Genomic DNA, 20,079 nt, shown 5'->3' with positions numbered 1-20,079 from the left:
TGAGGAAACCACCACAAGGTTTCTTCCTCTGGGAAGAAAAGGAAGCGAGGCGGTCATGCGATAGCCTCGGAGGGGTTTGACCATTTTCCTGGCTGACAATCAGAAAGATGGATACTATGTCCTTTGAAGAAAAATAATAATACTGCCAATGGAGAGGACAGCCTGTCCTTCTATGGTTTGGAGTTCTCAGTATGAAGTTGTTATTCCATTATGTAACACCTTTTTTTGTTCCTGTGTTCCTCATTGATTCTGTCATAGAAACATGGGAAGTTTATTAAAACTGCAAAAACAGTTGTCATGGGACATCTTGCAGCACAGTTTTGTTACAGTTTTTCAATAAATATCTCAACCAATTCAACATAGTGTGTGGCAGCCGCAGAAACGAAGTTTCTGGAGTAGAAGAACTACTTTCAAAGTATGTAAACAGGAAATCACAGTTTCAAACCAGGAACAGAAAAATCTTCACATTTTGTTACATAGTGTTATTACTTAAATGACCATGCGGTGGAACAGACATAGTGGAAACCCACTTGGATGAGTCACACTCTCTCAGCCACAAAAGGGAGGCAAAGGGTGCCTCTACAGCAGGCATGGGCAAACTTTGGACTCCAGTTCCCACAATTCCTAGCAGCCTCCTAGCACTGAGCTCTTCCCGTAGTGTCAAAGGTCACCCACAGATTCCATTAGTCTCCTCTTGTTGGGCCTAGGAACAGGATTTTTAGACCAAGGAGTGTTATTATTACTGTTATTAAGAGTTATAACATCTGCAGTTCTGAAACAGAAGGAAAAGAAAAACAGTCAATAATTTAAAAACTCATACATGTGACAATAAATTAAGGTTAAATTGTGTGCACAGCCTCTTTAAAAACTGATGTGCTGGCAAAGGCTTTCATGGCCGGAATCACTGGGTTGCTGTGAGTTTTCCAGGCTGTTTGGCCATGTTCCAGAAGCATTCTCTCCTGACGTTTCACTCACATCTATGGCAAGCATCCTTAGAGGTTATAAGGTGCTGGAAACTAGGCAAGTGGGGTTTCTCTCCAGGGTAAGAGAAAGAAGTCTTGTCTGCATGAGGCCAGCTTGATTAGCATTGAATAGCCTGGCAGCTTCAATGCCTGGCTGTTTCCTGCCTCGGGAATCCTTTTTTGGGAGCTGATTAGCTGGCCCTGATTGTTTCCTGACTGGAATTCCCTTGTTTTCTGAATGTTGTTCTTTATTTGCTGTCCTGATTTTAGTTTTTTAAAATACTGTTAACCAGATTTTGTTCATTTTCATGATTTCTTCCTTTCTGTTGAAATTGTCCACATGCATGTCAATTTCAATCGCTTAAAAGATTGCTCTTCATACTCAGAGTGGCCTGTCTGAAGAAAAGTAAGTAGGATGGGATTACAATATATACAATACCAAAAAGAAGGCTATACAAGGTTTAGCATGATTTGATTTTTTTCAAATTTAAATTTAAATAAATACTTCATTGATTGTGATTTCAGTGCTGTTGGAAAAGCAGGGCTGTTCCCTTGGACCCAAGAACCGCAAATACACCTTTTAGTTGTTTAAAATTACTTACTGGGGTTGATGGGAGATGCAGTCCAATATAATATAGAATTACATTTGAACTGCAACTTTATATGGTCTGCAGCATTATATGTTCAGTTGAGGAGACCCATACAGTGCAGTTTGGACTGCATTAAATTGCATTATATCGGTCTACACAGGCCATATAATGCGGTTCAGACTGCATAGATCCAGCCTTAGGGCCCTTCCAGACAGGTCCTATGTCCCAGGATCTGATCCCAAGTTTTCTGCTTTAAACTGGATTATATTAATGCCCATTGCCAGATAATCTGGGATAAACAGAAAATCTGGGATCAGAGCCTGGGGTATAGGGTCTCTCTGGAAGGGCCCTTAGTCCTTTATCATCCATTGAGTGCCTTCAACAGATCCCGATGCTGGTCCCAGATGATCTGCTTTGAACCAGATTATATGAGTCTACCCTGCCATATAATCCAGTTCAAAGCATACCATCTAGGATCTGATACTGGATTGTATGGCAATGTAGAAGGGGCCTCAGATTTGAAACTGTATCCTGAAAATGTGCAAAAATCAGGCTTCGACTTCAGTCCGGTGCTGAAGCTGAACCCTTTCCTGGGCGCCTTCGTTTCTTGAAGAGCAATCTCCTTGCACAGAAGCAGCGGGGGGGGGGGGGGGGGACTCAACCTAACGGTCTTAACTTTTCGACGGAAAATGATAAAAATGATGGATTGGCTTCCTTGCCTTCCCTCGGATGAAAAAAGGAGAAAGCCGACCAAGAGGCAGTCCTTCCAAGGGAAAAAAAAAACAGACTGGGTTTCAAAAGGCCAGGAGACTGATGCGCATGAGCCCTGCTCCTTTTCCCCCCAAGGCGCCGGATTTCCCACTTCCTCCTCCAGCCCCAAACCTGTGTTGTTTATTTATCCGACCAAACAGCATGAAGGGAATTGAAGCCACGGAGGAAATTCGCATTAGCGCCGTGCTGGTCACCTACCGACTTTCATTCCTTTTCTCTGTGCAAGTGTGTCAACGGCTTTCAGCCTCCCTCACTGCTCTCCTTGGAGCCATGTTTAGATATGGCTTCCCTTTATTAACCCTTACGTTTTCCCAGTAACTAAAACAGGGCACCAGATCCTGTCTGATCTTGGAAATGATGCAGAGACATCCCACCCTTTCAATATCTGCTGCTGGAGACTATGATTCCTTCCACAAAGCCATATAGCCCAGAATATCAAGGCAGAAAATTCCACAATATCTGCTTTGAACTGTGTTTTCTGAGTCCACACTGACATATATTCCAGTCCTAAAGCAGGTAAAGTGGGATTTTATTCAGCTGTGTGGAAGTGGCCTATATTTCAGAAGAAATAAATGAATAGCAAACCACATAGGAGACTTTCATTGAAAACTCCATAAACTTCATGGAGTTGCCATGATTGCAAAGTGGATATATCATGCCAGTGGATAGTACTGGTTAAATTAAGGCTGGATCTACACTGCCATATACTGCAGGTTCAAGATGTGGATTAACTGCGTTGAACTGGATTATGTGAGTCTACACTGCCGTATAATCTCTTTCAATGCAGTTAATCCACATTCTGAAACTGTGTTATATGACATCGATCCATCCTAAAATGATATAGAATCTCATTTCCCTTGTCTCACACAGCAGAGTACACTGTCTTTGGGGGGTGTCAATCAATATAAATCAAAGGAAAGTAATGTATGGCTTTCCAGATATTGTTGAACCACATCTCCCAGAATCCCCCACCACTGGCCACCAAGGCTAGGTGATGGAAATTGCAGTCCAACAATACCTGGAACACCACATGTTATCTAAGAATCATGTTTATAATGGGTTGACTGGCTGATGGAAGGCAGTTGAAGTGCAGTTCCAAGAAAGGGACCTTTCCCTCCCTTTTCCTCTTATTTGAGAAGAACTGTAGCTGCTGTACTGGGAGGGGGGATTATATGGAAATGGGAACACATTAAAAAATATAGCAGATGTCTCAAATTTTGTCACACTCTTTCCTAGTTACCTGACAAGGGCAAGGAGTAGGACTGACTCCTATCAGTGATGCAGAGATGGAAAACACATCCTGCAGACACATCAGTCACACCATTGGTGCTGGTGTCACCTAGGAGTGAGGTTACAAATGCTGCTTTGACAGAGCAATACTGCCAGCAGTGTACCAGAAGTCGTGGAGAAATTTCAAGCTGTTCTATTCTCATATCAGTGTTATTTGAGCTACTCTATTATCCCAGCTTAGTCCTGCAGGGCTGAAGAAGGCTTGGCAAAGGGATGCAAAATTATAAATAAAGATAGAAATATACATTGATATATATTGGCCTATTGGTATCTGCTGAGTTTTACTCCCAGGAATCCTGTGAATACCAAAATCCAAGGATACTCAAGCTCCATTGTACACAATGGTGTGACAAAATTGTGTCCCTTATATAAAATAACTGTATGGCCCCTTCTACACTGCCATATAAAATTCATACTATCTGCTTTGAACTGGATTATATGGCAGTATAGACTCATATAATCCAGTACAAACCAGATAATGTGGATTTTCTGCACTGATAATCTGGATTAGATGGCAGTGAAGAAGGGACCTACAATGTTGGACAGAAATTCCCATCCTTAGTGATGACAGTCAATCATTGACATGCTGGAAGATGCAGTCTAAAAACATTTGGAAAGTTCCCTCATTTCTGTTTCACAAGTCCAGACTGCTGCCACAGGTACTTGGTCTGGTCTCTCATAAGAAATCATATACTGCCTTGCACATTGTTACAGTCATGGCACCCCAGACAAAGGTGTGGTCTCTGAGCTGCAAGTGTACCTAATTCCACTCTCATGACCATTTCCAGTCTTCAACTAAAACTTCAAAGGGGACTCTTTCCATTCCCTGATGCAGTATTTTTCCATTGTAGAATCATATTGCTAGCTGTTCCTTTCTCCTTCCACCCTACACACTTTTTGCCAAGAGAAGTCTCATTTGGCATCTATCAAATATGTTTTAGTTTAGACGATAGCTGTATCCCTGCCTTTTCGTGTGCTAATTTCTTGCACAACCTGGTTGGCTGGAGAAACACATTTAGTTTATGGAGAGTGTAACAGCTCACGAGAAATTGGCTACATTTTTGGCATATTCAAAGTGAGGCAAGAGGGAGGCCTAGACATTCTGCAATACAGGTTTGCACAATTCTTTTTGGCCCTGAAGTGTACAGGTGGTACTAAGCCAGAGTCTGGGGCTACATTTGAACATATGCACAGATGTCACACAAAATATGTGCATGCACACTCCCAAAGGATGTGAGGAAGAGGAGAACCTTCTTGGTTCCTTTCCTCAGCAATGTATGAGCAGACTATTTTACTGTTTTTACTAGTGGAACCTGAAAACAATCTGTATGAAATTAAGTAGAGGAATCAAGGAGGGAATTAAGCAGTGGCAGGAAGCCTGGGCCATGGATCTCTTTCAACTCAGTTCTAATTTATAGTAACCTTATTATAGGATTTTCTAGGTGAGATTTATTCAAATCTACTACTTTGCACTAGGACTGAAAGAGTATGATTCATCCAGTGGGTTTCCATGGCTGAGTGGTGATTAAAATCCTGATCTCCCAAGTCTAGCATTTACATATCTGCTTCATCTCTGCTCACTCCCATAAAGATCAATATTGATGAGTGAGGAACTCTGACCTGGGAAGGATGCTGACTCTGGTTGCTCAATGGTGAAGAAAAGTTTGCATTTCTATGATTAAGGAAAGCATAACTATCCCAAAGGGACCAGATCCTATCTGATTTTAGAAGGTAACCAAGGTCAGCCCAGATGAGTGCTTTGATGGAAGACCACTAACATATGTAATATAGCACAACAGATGTGCTATGCAGTGGTTCTCAACCTGTGGGTCCCCAGATGTTTTGGCCTTCAATTCCCATAAATCATAATAGCTGGTAAACTGGCTGGGATTTCTGGGAGTTGTAGACCAAAACATCTGGGGACTCACAGGTTGAGAACCACTGTGCTATAGAAAAAGGAACTAGCAAAACCACCTCGGAGGATTGCTTGCCTAACAAAAACCTATGAAGTCCCAATATGTTGAGGGGCAATTAGAAAACATTCTCACCAATAGACTACCAGAGCTTGCCCTGGTGTAGGATAAATAAGGTAGATGTGTGGGATAGATAAGTTCCCTCCCAAATGAGAATTCTGCACATGAAATTTGTCTTCATTCTTCAAATACTCATAGTTTAGCATTGGGCAGATTGTGTCTTAACTTGGGAGCCATAAGAAAAAAGTTAAGTAAAGGCAAAGAATTATAGCATATCAAACATCATTTTATATACTATAATTCTCTGTAGATTCTTTGCATTAAAATGGTTCCAAATCACACTTTGGTTCAGATTACCCACAGCACAAATGCCAGTGATTGACAAATGACATTTATGTCACTTTGGATTTAAATCCTGTCAATCTTGGCCTCAAATCTATCTGTCATTAATATGATTATGCATTATATCCTATGCATTCCAGCCTCACTTGAGCATCAATTTCAGACAATACGTATTCCTGCCAAGCATTGTAATGAAACCAATGGTTCATTTGTGTTGGGAATCACCCTGGACTACTCAAGTCTAAATGTAGTCAGATAGATGATAGAGTTAGATTGAGGGAATCCTTTCCCTGTTTCCAAAGCATGCCTAGACAGGCTCTACTGTGTTTCACTCTGTCCTGTTTATGTCACATCCCTTACTTTGAAGTTAGTAGAAATGTGAATCTTCAGGGACACTAACTTCTCATTGGTCAGAATGTCTTTTATGGCCCCAATAAACTGGACCATGAGGTTGGAACCATTTTGGTTCAATCTTCTCCCTTTGTTCTTCAAGCTAACAACAACACCTTGCCGCTCCTCCAGGCAAGATGTGACTATCTAGCTGTTTATTATTTTTCCTTTCTTATTTTCCTTAGAAACCAGACTAGAGTAGACTAGACAGCTCCCAAGCCTTTCTATCTACAATGGAATTCTTTTTACCTGAATAAATGCTTTTTGAACTTTTACTGAAGCTCTGCATTCCATTGCCATCCTAAATAGACAAAGGTTTCTCTTTGCTCACGGTGTGTAAGTAACTGCTGCATTTGATAGTTTACTTTTGCTACTCTGCTACATTTTGGTGGAATCTCCCCCAGAGAGGGTTAAATTGAGTCTAACCACTCAGAGATTACCCCAACAATTTGAACCAAAGTTTGCATGCTCAAAATGCTAAGACATTTTTATTTACAAAGACATTGATTTCATCTACCAGCCCACCATGTTTCTTCTTGATCTCTGTGAGTTGAATTGAAATCCTCTCAATAGTAGTGAGTACTCCAGTCTGTTTTGTATCCCCCGGGACTGTTATAAAGAACACCTGTACATCCAGTTTTATTGCTACATCATTAGATGAAGCTTAAGCAAGGACAGGTGCCAACTCAAGCAGGTGAACACATCCTTGGTCGTTTCTTGTGGCAGAGAGATTAGGACACTTAAACTGTCAGTGGAATGAGAAATAATCTTCTTTAAATCCCAGTGACTTGCTTATAAGTAACTATTAATACCCATAAGACACATGGGATGTCATTTGTAATTGTTGCATTGACTAGATGTAAGTTGGATACATAACTGAGTTGCTGTGATCTGAATACACACTTAGGCATTGTGATACTTACCACTTTCATATTTATTTATATCCAGGCCTAAAAGAGCTTCCCAAGCAGTAAATAAATAAAAGCAATTACAAATTTCCCAAGTCAACCCCAACTACAGTCATCTACATGTGAAATGCAGATATATCAGATACATACATATTTGCCTTTCTCTCCTTTCACAAACTACCCGGGGCCAGCATTGCTCAGGCTAAAATCCTGTATATGCATTTACCTGGAAGTTAAACCCAATGGGACTTACTTCCAAGCAGATACACAGTATAGTGCTAATAGACAGAGCTTTCCTTTGCACCTTTCTCTAATAAAGATCCCGAATGCAGTGATTCTCTGGAGCAAACCTTTTCTTTTTGCACTTCCAGGTATCCTACTTTGCAAATAACAGGATCAAAATCCAAATAAACCTTCCATGTGTTTTACAATATTATAGCAGGTACCTCTATTTAGAAGTCACTATATTTAGTGGGATTTACTCCATCAAAGCTATAAGATTAGACTGGGAAGGAGGATGGAGTCTCCATCCTAAATTATCTAGCCAAATTAGACAACCAAGTCTTCTACGTAATCTATCCTAGTCGGGTATGATCAGATTTGTGTTAAATCACCAAGACATATTAAGAAGTGTTGTCCTTGAGGCTTCTCAGGAAGAAAGGTTCCTTGCAATCCATCCTACTCACACTTACTTGGGAATAAGTTACAGTCATCTACACTGTCGAATTAATATAGCTTGACCCCACTTGAAGTGCCATGACTCAGTGCTATGGAACCCTGGGAGTTGTAGATTGTTGAGGCACCAGAGAATCCCGGGAGACCTTGTCAAACTACAACTCCCAGGATTCCTTGGCACTGAGCCATGGCACTTCAAGCAGAGTAAAACTGTATTAATAGTAGATGCACAAAGGGACAGCACTTTTAAGGATTGCTCTTGTTGTTTGCCATCAAATCATTTCTGATTTCGATGACGGGGTTTTCTGAAGATGAAGAGTGTGACTCGCCCAAAGCTACTTGAAAGTTTTACCTCGCCTTGATTTTCGTATTTAAGGACCATTCAATGGTAATGGATGGGAAAAGTAATTTGCTTTCCCCTTACAAATAAGCAAACTCAACAACCTGCCCACCAATGTTGAGCCCGGACTTCTTAAAAACAGTCCTAGAGTTCCTGTAGGTTTTGAGGGGAAAAAATTCCTGTAGTTTTTTAAATACTGGTAGACAGATTTCTTTCTCCCACCTTGGACCTTCCACAGATATATAAACCTCCCTTGCCTGGTTTCCAATATATCTCACAACCTTTGAGGATACCTGCCATAGATGTGGGCAAAACGGCAGGAGAGAATGCTTCTGGAACATGGCCATACAGCCCGGAAAATTCACAGTAACCCAATAATATTCATGTGAAATATTCCTGTTGTAGACGCACTTACTATACACAGAAGTGCTTACTACTGAGTAAAAATGACCATCTTCGTTTTACCTATGTTGCTGGAGAGTATTCTGTTGTTTAGATAAATAATATTACCTGATTTGTATTTAGAGAAACCATCACTGCAAAGAACAAAACCCAATGAAAGTGGGCTAAAACTACTACAAATGCAGGATCTAAACGCCAGAGGAAACTCATTAGAAACTTTCGGAAAGCCGAAGCACCCTTACTACGGGTTTATCATCAACTAGTTTATTATTTCATGTTTCAAATAAAGTTCTTCCGAGTGTTTAAACTGAGTTGTTTACTTATTATCTTCCCCGATTCCTTTCTATCAATTTAATAGTTTAGAAGGTCAAGGTATTGAGAAATAAAGAGAGAGAGAGAGAAAGAGCAACCACCATGTCAGACTACACAGAGAAGCCACTGAAATCCACAAGCATTGTGGACAATTTCAACAGAAATGAGGAAACCATGAAAACGAACAAAATCTGGCTAGCAGGATTTTAAAAACTCTAAAATCAGGACATTAAATTTAAAAAAAACACTCTGAAAATAGGAGAATTCCAGACAAGAAACAATCAGGGCCAGTTAACACCTCCCAATAAAGGATCCCCCCAGGCAGTAAACAGCCAGGTCTTGAAACCGAAAGGCTATTCAATGCTAAACAAGGTGGCCAATTGAAAAATTAACACCTGCCTCAAATAGACAAGAGTTCTTTCTCTCACCCTGGAACTTCCAGAGATACATAAACCTCACTTGCATAGTTTCCAACATCTCACAACCTTTAAAGATGCCTGACCTAGATGTGGGCGAAAAGTCAGGAGAGAATGCTTCTGGAATACGGCCATACAGCCCAGAAAACTCAGAGCACCCCTCCCCTCAAAAGAGGATTCCACTGCTATAGAAATTACCTGGGAATCAATCCCTTTGGAAGACATTGGGTTGAGTTTGGGTAGGTTAGACTAAAATTCCATGGAATCCTAAATCGCATTGAATTCGGGGTTAATGACGCCGGGAGCTGTGATGCCTGGATTACAGGATGGAATCCGATCTAAACATAACAGGATTGTTTTTTATTCGTGTCAGTTTCCCTAGAAGTCTATTATCCCGGGCAGCCTGGTTTGGAAAGACTTGAAACGGCCAGCAGTTGGTTTCCAAAATATCCAGCTCCTATTTTCCAAGATTCTCTCCCCTTTCAGCTTCCCTGGATTATTTCTGATCCCGAACTTCCGACATAAAACATAATTCCACGCCAGCGTTCCTGAAACTATCCATAGCGCCAACGAAATGCAACCTTTTTTCACTTATCATTTGAATGTGTTTGCCTCAAGTCGCCTTTTTTATTTGGTCTGGGTTTTTTTTTTTACAATTTATGCAGGATTTTGGGAGAAACAAATACATAGTTTCCTCTCTCAGAACCCCCCCCCCCTTAAACATATCCCAAATCTTAAAGTGAGAGTTTCCATAAAGACACTCCCATTCGATTTCTGTGTAATAGAGACATATCCGATCATATTACTTCGAATTTCGATCAATTCGTTAGTATATTTTTAAAATTAATTTTAATACACTTAAAAAAATAAAGTATGGAGTATTTTCCTTCAGCTATACTGTGAGGAGAAAATCCTTTAGTCAGATTTCATTGCATTTTATAGAAATTGTGAAAGAACACAAAGACAAGGAGAAAGAGAAGAAGGAGAAGAGGAAGGAAGAGAAGGAGTAGGATCATCGTCATCGTCATTATCATAATTAACATGGTGAAGTCCTCTGAACCATTTTATTTTTGGCACCGGTAATTATCAGTCTCTTCTGTGATAAATTGAATTATGTTTAGAACGAGGTGGTGGAGGATCTTTCCCATGGTATTTCCTCCCCCCCCCCCCAATAAACACACACACGAGATTCACTTAACTGACTTTTATGATATTTTAGGTTGTGTCAGTGGTGAAATTCCCTTAGGATTCATCTACACAGTAGAATGAATATAATGTGGAAGGTTTTCATGAGCGTAATCACTGGGTTGCTGTGAGTTTTCCGGGCTGTATGGCCATGTTCCAGAAACATTCTCTCCTGACATTTCACCCACACCTATAGCAGGCATCCTCAGAGGTTGTGAGGTTGTGAACACAACCTACAAATTATTCTCAACCAGAGAAGCCATAGCAGAGCACTTGATGAAAGAATCTGGACACAGCATATTGTTTGAGAGCACAGAAATGCTGGCCCACTCTCACAACCACCATGTCAGGCTACACAGAGAAGCCACTGAAATCCACAAGCATGTGGACAATTTCAACAGAAAGGAGGAAAGCATGAAAATGAACAAAATCCGGCCACCAATATTTTTTAAAAAAACTAAAATCAGGACAGTAAATAAAGAAAAACACTCAGAAGAATTCCAGAGATGAAACAATCAGGGCCAGCTAACACCTCCCAACTAAGGATTCCCCCAGTCAGGAAGCAGCCAGGCTTTGAAGCTGCAAGGCTATTCAATGCTAGTTAAGGTGGCCAATTGCAACATTCACACTGGCCTCAAATAGACAAGAATTCTGGATATTCCACAGATATATAAACCCCACTTGCCTCGTTTCCAAGAAACCTCAGAACCTCTTGAAAATGCCTGCCATAGATGTGGGCGAAATGTCAGGAGAGAATGCTTCTGGGACATAGCCATACAGCCCGGAAAACTCACAGCAACCCAGAATGAATGCAGTTTGACACCACTTGCATTTTCTTGGCTTAACGTTATGGACTCCTGGGAGCCAGGAGTAGTTTGGTGAGGCACCTGCCCTCTTTGGCAGAAAAGGCTACAGGCCTTGTCAAACTACAACTCCCAGGATTCCATAGCATTGAGCAATTTAAGGGCCTTTCCACACAACCATATAACCCAGAATATCAAGGCAGAAAATCCCACAATATCTACTTTGAACTTTGTTATCTGAGTCCACACTGCCATATATTCCAGTTCAAAGCAAAAGATGAGGGATTTTATTCAGCCTAAGTGGCGTCCAACTGCATTAGCTCCTGAGGATGGAAAGAAGTTCGATCATAGAAAGCAGACTCATTTCTACTATCCGTTTCACGATATTTTTCACGTGTGACTTGGACTGTCTTTCTGCGAGGCACGCTTTGGCTTTGAATGCTTCCCTCTCCTCAAAGGATTTTTCGGGCCTCCTGGGGAACAGGAAACCTCCCCGAGGACGCCCTACTGTCGTGAGAGAAAAGCAAAACTCAACCAAAGCAAAGCACAGGGTTTGTTTAGGAATGGCGAGACAACCGCTCTGCAGGCCTCGGCGGGGCTTTCAACACATTCGCCAATGTGGTCCCCGACCTTCCCAGGTCGTCCTTTCCTCTCTCGGCTGGAAAACGCTTTCCTTGGTTTAGGGAGGAAGCGGCGCAAAATAAGGCTGATTACAGCCGCTTGGAGTCCGTCTACACTGGAATTAATGCAGTTTGGGACTACTTGAACTGCCCTGGCTGGGTGCTGTGGACTCCTGGGAGTTGTACTTTGGTGAGGTACTAGCACTTTTTGACAGAGAAGGCAAAAGACCTTGTAAAACTGCAGTTCCCAGGTTTCCAAATGCCTTCATTTGGCAATATTGATGCGCCCTCTCTTGCTTTTGCTGCTGTTCTCTCAACGGAGTGGCCTGCTATTGAACTTTTTTTTTTGTTAGATCAAGATCTAATATTAGATAGCTTCAGTGCAGTCAACTGGAGCTGAAGGATCCTTTTGTGTGCGTTATTTCAATGTGCCATCCCAGGAGTAACTGCTGCTGTACGCCTTGGGTCAATGAGCCAACCTGTTTTAATAGTTTCAGCATCGGATTAGGGGCCCTGCCAGGTCCCTTCCACACATCTGAATAAAATCCCACATCGGTTTTGAACTGGGTTATATGGCAGTGTGGGCTCAGATAACCCGGTTCAAAGCAGATATGGTGGGATTTTCTGCCTTGATATTCTGGGTTATATGGCGGTATGGAAGGTTCCAGTATGAGTTGTAAAGGATGTGCACCCAGCTTCACCTCCCCGGTCCTTTGATTGGGACCCCGTGAATAAAATGTAGCAAAATTTGAAAACATTTATGTTCCTGCTTTGGAAGTGTTGTTTCCTGTTTAATTGTGCGGTATTTACTTTGAAAGTAGTTGTTATACTCCAGAAGCTTCGTTTTTGTGGCTGCCACAAACTATGTTGAATTGATTGAGACGGAAGAGATAGTCATTGAAGAACTATCACAAATTAGGAAATGGCATTTATAGGTAAAAGGTAAAGGTTTTCCCCTGGCATTGAGTCCAGTAGTCCAGTAGTCTACTCTGGGGTAGTCCATTTCTAAGCTGGAGAGCCGGCGTTGTCCATAGACACCTCCAAGGTCATGTGACCAGCATGACTGCAAGGAGAGCCGTTTCCTTCCCGCCAGAGTGGTACCTATTGATCTACTCTCATTTGCATGTTTTCGAACTGCTAGGTTGGCAGAAGATGGCATTTATAACCCAGGAGCAAAAGTCGTGTTATTAGGGCCCTTCCACACAGCCCTATATCCCAGAATATCCAGGCAGAAAATCTCACATTATCCGAGTGTGGATTCAGATAACCCAGCTCAAAGCAGAATATCAAGGCAGATTTTCTGCCTGGATATCCTGGAATATAGGGCTGTGTGGAAGAGCCCCCAGTGTCCTTTCCTAAGTCTTTCTTAGGAGAAATCTCCAGAAGTAGTTTGCACGGTTCCTTCCACTACAATACAGAAGATGTTGTGATCAGCGGGAAATGGAATGGATGGAGGAATGGATCAGCTAAGCATCTCTAAGCACAGTATAGCCTGCATCGCTTTGTATAGCATCCAAGATCTGAGGCGAAAGTCCTATGCATTACATGAGCCAACACTGAGCATATAATGAACTTCCAAACTGTGTATATTGGCATTGTGGATTGGGCCTAAAATACAAAAAAAAAAATCCCTTGCATCTTGAACTTCTACATTTTCTGCATTCGCCATTCCTTCTTTGGATGCCTCAACTCGCTCCTAGGATCTAGACCAGCGGTTCTCAACCTGTGGGTCCCCAGATGTTTTGGCCTTCAGCTTCCAGAAATCCGAACAGCTGATAAACTGGCTGGGATCTCTGGGAGTCATAGGCCAAAACACCTGGGGACCCACAGGTTGAGAACCACTGTTTTAAACGCTCAATTGAACTTTTAAAAATGATGTCACTCTAGCAATTCCTGGCCTGATGGAAAATCTCATTTTGAGGGGCAAAATCTTATGGGGAAGTGATGCCTTCACACACAAAAACCTGTAGCTAGCTAGCTACACTCCTGAAATAACTTTAGAGTTTACTTATCCATGTTAAGTCGATGCTGGACTTCCTTATCATACCGCTGCCAATCTAACTAGTGCCGTAGCCAAACTGCATTAGTGCTACAGTGTAAAAGTGGCCGAAGAGAGACGCTGTTCTCCTTTTCGTCCACCCCAAGACGTCCAAGCTTCACTCCCATTTCCTTCTTGAATGAGTATTATACCTCTGTGAAGGAGGTGTGCATGTTGTGTATGTGCCTTCAAGTCGTCTGTCGATTTATGTGGTGACCCCATGCATTCCATAGAGTTTTCTAAGTTAAGATATGGTTTTGCCAGTTCCTTTCTCTGCACCTAAAATGTATTGGTGGTCTCCTATCCACTACTAGCCAAGACTGACCCTACTCAGACAGGACCCAGTGCCCTTAGGATAGTTAGAACGAGATGTCAGTAACTAGGGCCTCAACTGTCATCCAGAAGTTGAGCTGTGTTGCTTCTCTACTCTCTGAGGGCTCTTGAGCGGTGGCTTAAGTTTGCCACTATCTAGGCATCTTTGTGATAATAGAGAATCTTTTCTCCCTTAAGATATGACTAACTAAAGACAACCCCTCCTCTATCCTCAGGCCCTCTTCCTATTTTGGCTCTGTTGTTTGGGCTGCAACAAGGGCTAAAATGGTTAGTCAAATCTAGCACCATACTGAACATTAAGGCTGCATAAAATGAAAACGGTTTGACACCATTTGAACTGTCATGGCCCGCCCAGTGGTTTGGGAGTTGTAGTTCTTACTCTTTGGCAGAGAAGACGAAAGACACTGAAATACGATCATTCCCATGATTCCACAGCACAGAGTCATGGCAGTTCAAGTGGTTCAAACTGCATCCATTCTCCAGCCCAGAAATACTGCTCCATAGTAAAATAAAGAGTGGTGGACTCCCAAGAAGGACTTTATAGAGAAGCTGGGTGGATATCTTTAGGGAATAATGTGGTTGTGAAATGCATGGCAGCTGGTTAGACTACATACCCCATGAGCTCCCTTCCAACTGTCATCCTTGTGTCATCCTTTGACCAATAATTGCCAGCAAGGATCACCAAGGATCACAACATCGACTTGGGGGGTTATGCGCCCTCCACCCCTAAAAGTGGACCCTTTGAAACTGTTCACTAAGAAGAGAAGGAAATGAACCCACAATGCAACCCGAGAGCGATCCATACAGAAGGGCACTAACTCATAATAATTTTTAGGCATAGCAAGAAGGAAGGGGGAAAGTTGCAGTTTTATTTTTATTTTAACCTGCATTTTCATGGGTATAAACCCACTTCTTTGGATGCAGGACAGGGTGGTATTAGGGCTTCATTGACTGTGAGTTCAACAGAGCGTGACTCCTTTACTGTGAGTGCATCTACAGCAGGGGTCCCCAAACTAAGGCCCGGGGGCCGGATGCGGCCCATCGAAGCTATTTATCCGGCCCCCTGGCACAAAGGCAGAAAGGGTTTGGACTAAATGACCCAAGAGGTCTCTTCTTCTCTTCCAACCCTTATTATTATTATTATTATTATTATTATTATTATTATTATTATTATTATTATTATTATTATTATTATTATTAACAACATTGAGGCTGGGTGGCCATCTGTCAGGGATGTTTTGCTTGTGCTTTTGGTGCACAAAGGCAGAAGGGGATTGGACTAAATGGCCCAAGGGGTTTCTTCCAACCCTCTTTATTATTATTATTATTATTATTATTATTATTATTATTATTATTATTAATAACATAGAGGCTGGGTGGCCATCTGTCAGGGGTGCTTTGCTTGTGCTTTCGGTGCACAAAAGCAGGAGTTGGACTAAATGGCCCAAGGAGTCTCTTCCAACCCTCTTTATTATTATGATTATGATTATGATTATGATGATTATTAATAACATTGAGGCTGGGTGGCCATCTGTCAGGGGTGCTTAGCTTGTGCTTTTGGTGCACAAAGGCAGAAGGGGGTTGGACACAATGGCCCAAAGGGTCTTTTTCAACCCACTTTTTATTGTTGTTGTTGTTGTTGTCATTATTATTATTAATTATTATTGCTCGGTGGCCAACTATAGTCCGGCCCTCCAATGGTCCGAAGGATCGTGAACTGGCCCCCTGTTTAAAAAGTTTGGGGACCTCTGATCTACAGGGTAAAATGAATGCTGTTTCATGCCACTTGAACTGCCAGGGTTCAGTGCTATTTATTCCTGAGCGTTTGGGGAGGCACTAAGCACTCTTTGAAGAAAAGGTTGATTAAGATCTTGTAAAACAACTTCTAGGAAACCATGAAAATGAACAAAATCTGGCTACCAGTATTTAAAAAACTCTAAAATCAGGACAGTAAATATAGAGCAACACTCAAAAACAGGGGAATTCCAGGCAAGAAACAATCAGGGCCGGCTATCACTTCCCAACAAATTATTCCCCCAGGCAGGAAGCAGCCAGGCTTTGAAGCTGCAAGGCCATTCAATGCTAATCAAGGCGTCCAACTGCAACATTCATACTTGCCTCAAACAGACAAGAGTTCTTTCTCCCACCCTGGGCATTCCACAGATATATAAACCCCATTTGCATAGTTTCCAACAGACCTCACAACCTCTGAGGATGCCTGCCATAGGTGTGGGCGAAACGTCAGGAGAGAATGCTTCTGGAACATGGCCATACAGCCCGGAAAACTAGCAGCAAGCCAGTTTCTAGGATTCCTTAGCATTACACCATGACAGTTCAAGTGGTGCCGAACTGCCTTAATTCTACAGTGTAGCTGCACTCGTAGTCCAGCGCGCGAACCAGGACAAAGCACGCTTCGCTTTGGAAAGGGGGGGTATTTAAACTCAAGCCTAAACGGTGCAACTAAGAGAGAGAGGGTTCCTACTCTTCCCGACCCCTCCCTCCCTTTCCTGGGAGGTCTTGGATGTCGTCTTTAATCTGTGGAAAGAGGAGGACTAATGGCTGGTGGAGGAAATGAGATCGAATCCGGGGGAAGCAATTTGGAGCCCAGGAAGGCGGCGTTGAAGGCCTAAAGGAGAGCCTTCACTTGGGGGCTCTCTCTTTACCCTGCCCCTTTCCTCTTGGGACACAACCCCGTCAGCGCCAGATAGAGCCAGTTCCCTCCCAGCAAGCAAACCCCAAAACCCAGCCGTGGCACAAGAGAGCCCACCAGGCTCATACATCTCCTTGGGTGCATCTCCAGCCTTAGAACTGATTTGACACCACGGCTCAATGCTATGCAGTTCTGGGGGTGGGTGAAATTTTCTACACTGCCATATAATTCAGTTCAACGCAAATAATCTGATTTTATATGGCAGTGTAGAAGGGGCCTCAGACAAATGCAAGGGCGAACCTCCTCTAAAGAAATCTTGCCAGAAAACCTCTAAGATCTTCCCAAGTTTCCCCCTTAACCTTGGCATAAATCGAAAATGACTTGGACAAGATCAACACAACCATATAATGCAGCTTGAACTGCATTGTATGATCAGTGTAGGCCAGGCATAGGCAAACTTGGGCCCTCCAGGTGTTTTGGACTTCAACTTCCACTATTAATAACAGCCGGCTGTTAGGAATGGTAGGAGTTGAAGTCCAAAACACCAGGAGGGCCCAAGTTTGCCCATGCCTGGTGTAGACCCATGTGATACAGTTCAAAGGACATTATATGGCAGTCTGGGTCCAGCACTGAAAGCCTACAACCTCTCTGAAATCAACAGAACTGAATGGAATAAATATAAAATAGGATTGAACTAGTAATCCATGTTATTATGTTTTTCCAAATCCATTATTTGTTCGCCATTGCCTTCTTCTAAGGCTGAGAGAGAAGTGTGCCTTGCCTAAATGCTTTTTAATGGCTGAGCAAGGATTTGAACCCCGCAAAGGGAATGTGCAGGGTGGGAGAGAGAACTCTTATCTATCTATATCTATCTATCTGGCAGGGGGCACTCATATAATCCAGTTTAAAGCAGAAAACCTAGGATCAGATCTTGGGATATAGGGCCTGTCTGGAAGGGCCCTTCCACATTGTAGAAATACAGTAGAGTCTCACTTATCCAACACTCGCTTATCCAACGTTCTGGATTATCCAACACATTTTTGTAGTCAATGTTTTCAATACATCGTGATATTTTGGTGCTAAATCCATAAATACAGTAATTACTACATAGCATTACTGTGTATTGAACTACTTTTTCTGCTAAATTTGTTGTATAACATAATGTTTTGGTGCTTAATTTGTAAAATCATAATGTAATTTGATGTTTAATAGGCTTTTCCCTAATCTCTCCTTATTATCCAACATATTCGCTTATCCAACGTTCTACGGCCCGTTTACGTTGGATAAGCGAGACTCTACTGTAATGCAGTTTGACACCGCTTGACCTGCCCTGGCTCAATGCAGTGGGTTTATAGAAGCCTTCTCTGCCAAAGAGCGTGCCGTTGCCTCGCCAAACTAAAGCTCCGTTGCATTAAACCAGGGGTATGAAACTGAATTCATTCTATACTGGAGACGCATCCCGAGACAGGTGTCAGAATCTGGACTTAAAACGTTCTAATCCCAAGACCAAAACGTCTTGGGAAATACCTTTGGGCAGCCCAAATAAAATCCACGCAAAAGGGGAAAAAAACCAAACAAACTCACCGCAGCGGCAGAGGGAGAAGCCAGCCAAGTCTCGATGCCCATTTCGCTGTCCGCTTGCCTGGCACCTTGAAAGGAATGGGGAAGGAAGCATGAGAGATGAAAGGCTGCGGGGAGAGAGAAAGAAGGCTGATGCGAAGCAAATGGCTCCAATCTCCTCCAGCCTTTTCCCCTGCAAGCCCAGCAGCCCTCGGATTCCCCCCACCTGTGGGAAAGAGGCGGGAAAGGGCATCCTGAGGGCCACCTGCGCCGCCCTGCCAAGACTGCCTTCAGGATGCCTCTGGGGAGGAAAGACACTGAGGTCAGCGAGCGCTTGGCCAAAAGGGTGGTCAGTATTTTTTGAGGGGTGATGGAAGGCCCAGATGTTCCTTCTTCCCTCCTTAAAGAGGTACGGTTTAAAGCCCTCCTGGAGAAGGGAAGGCCCTTTGTGTTGTCGAAGGCTGCATGGCCGGAATCAGTGGGTTGCTATGAGTTTTCCGGACTGTATGGCCATGTTCCAGAAGCATTATCTCCTGAACTTTAACCCACATCTGTGACAGGCATCCTCAGAGGTTGTGAGGTATATTGAAATCTAGGCTAGCGAGGTTTATATGTCTGTGGAAGGTCCAGGGTGGGAGAAAGAGCTCTCGTCTGCTGGGGGCAAGTGTGACTGTTGCAATTAATCACAAAGATTAGCACAGTGGTTCTCAACCTGGGTCCCCAGATGTTTTTGGCCTTCAACTCCCAGAAACCCTAACAGTTGGTAAACTGGCTGGGATTTCTGGGAGTTGTAGGCTAAAAACACCTGGGGATCCCAGGTTGAGAACCACTGGTTTGCATTTAATGGCCTTGCAGCTCCAAGCCATAACAGAGCACTTTGGGAACACAGAAATGCTGGACCACTCTAGCAACCATCATGTCAGAATGCTCAGAGAAGCCGCTGAAATCCATAAGCATGTGTACAATTTCAACGGAAAGGAGGAAACGATGAAAATGAACAAAATTTGGCTGCCAATATTAAAAAAATCTCTAAAATCACGACAGTAAATAAAGAACAACACTCACACGGAAATTCCGGACACGAAACAATCAGGACCAACTAACACTTCCCAACAAAGGATTCCCCCAGGCAGGAATAAGACAGGCTTTGAAGCTACAAGGCTTTTCAATGCTAATTACAACATTCACACTTGCCTCCAACAGGCAAAGGTTCTGTCTCCCACCCTGGACCTTCCACAGATAGATAAACCTCCCTCGCCTAGATTCCAACATACCTCACAACCTCTGAGAATGTCTGCCATAGATGTGGGCGAAGCGTCAGGAGAGAATGCTTCTGGAACATGGGCCGGAAAACTCACAGCAACGAAGGGCAGATCCTTTTCTCCGTCGCTGTCGAGGGGGAGGAAGGGAAAGCAGGAGGCTTGGGAGCCGGAGGAGGGGAGAAAGCGGGGAGTTTGGGGGAGGGACTCGTACCCACTGCCTGGCTTTCTCCCCCTTCAAAAAGCCCCAAATCAATAAA

The 20,079-nt window shown here is 42.9% G+C and overlaps 1 protein-coding gene across 1 annotated transcript in view; it reads right to left on the bottom strand.

The window, feature by feature from the left end:
* The window catches only part of LOC134298704 (actin nucleation-promoting factor WASL-like), a 31,153-nt gene that overhangs the window by 10,695 nt on the left and 379 nt on the right, over positions 1-20,079 (bottom strand). The window contains exons 3-4 of the mRNA XM_062979766.1: positions 19,919-20,054; positions 18,585-18,649 (exon numbers count right to left, since the gene is read on the bottom strand). Coding sequence (XP_062835836.1) covers positions 18,585-18,649; positions 19,919-20,054 — 201 coding nt within the window. The remainder of the gene's footprint in view (positions 1-18,584; positions 18,650-19,918; positions 20,055-20,079) is intronic.

This window comes from Anolis carolinensis, chromosome 4, assembly GCF_035594765.1.
Source record: "Anolis carolinensis isolate JA03-04 chromosome 4, rAnoCar3.1.pri, whole genome shotgun sequence".
NCBI classification, from domain to species: Eukaryota; Metazoa; Chordata; class Lepidosauria; order Squamata; family Dactyloidae; genus Anolis; species Anolis carolinensis.
Note: the sequence above shows the minus strand (reverse complement) of the source record. Positions and strands in the feature narration are given on the sequence as shown.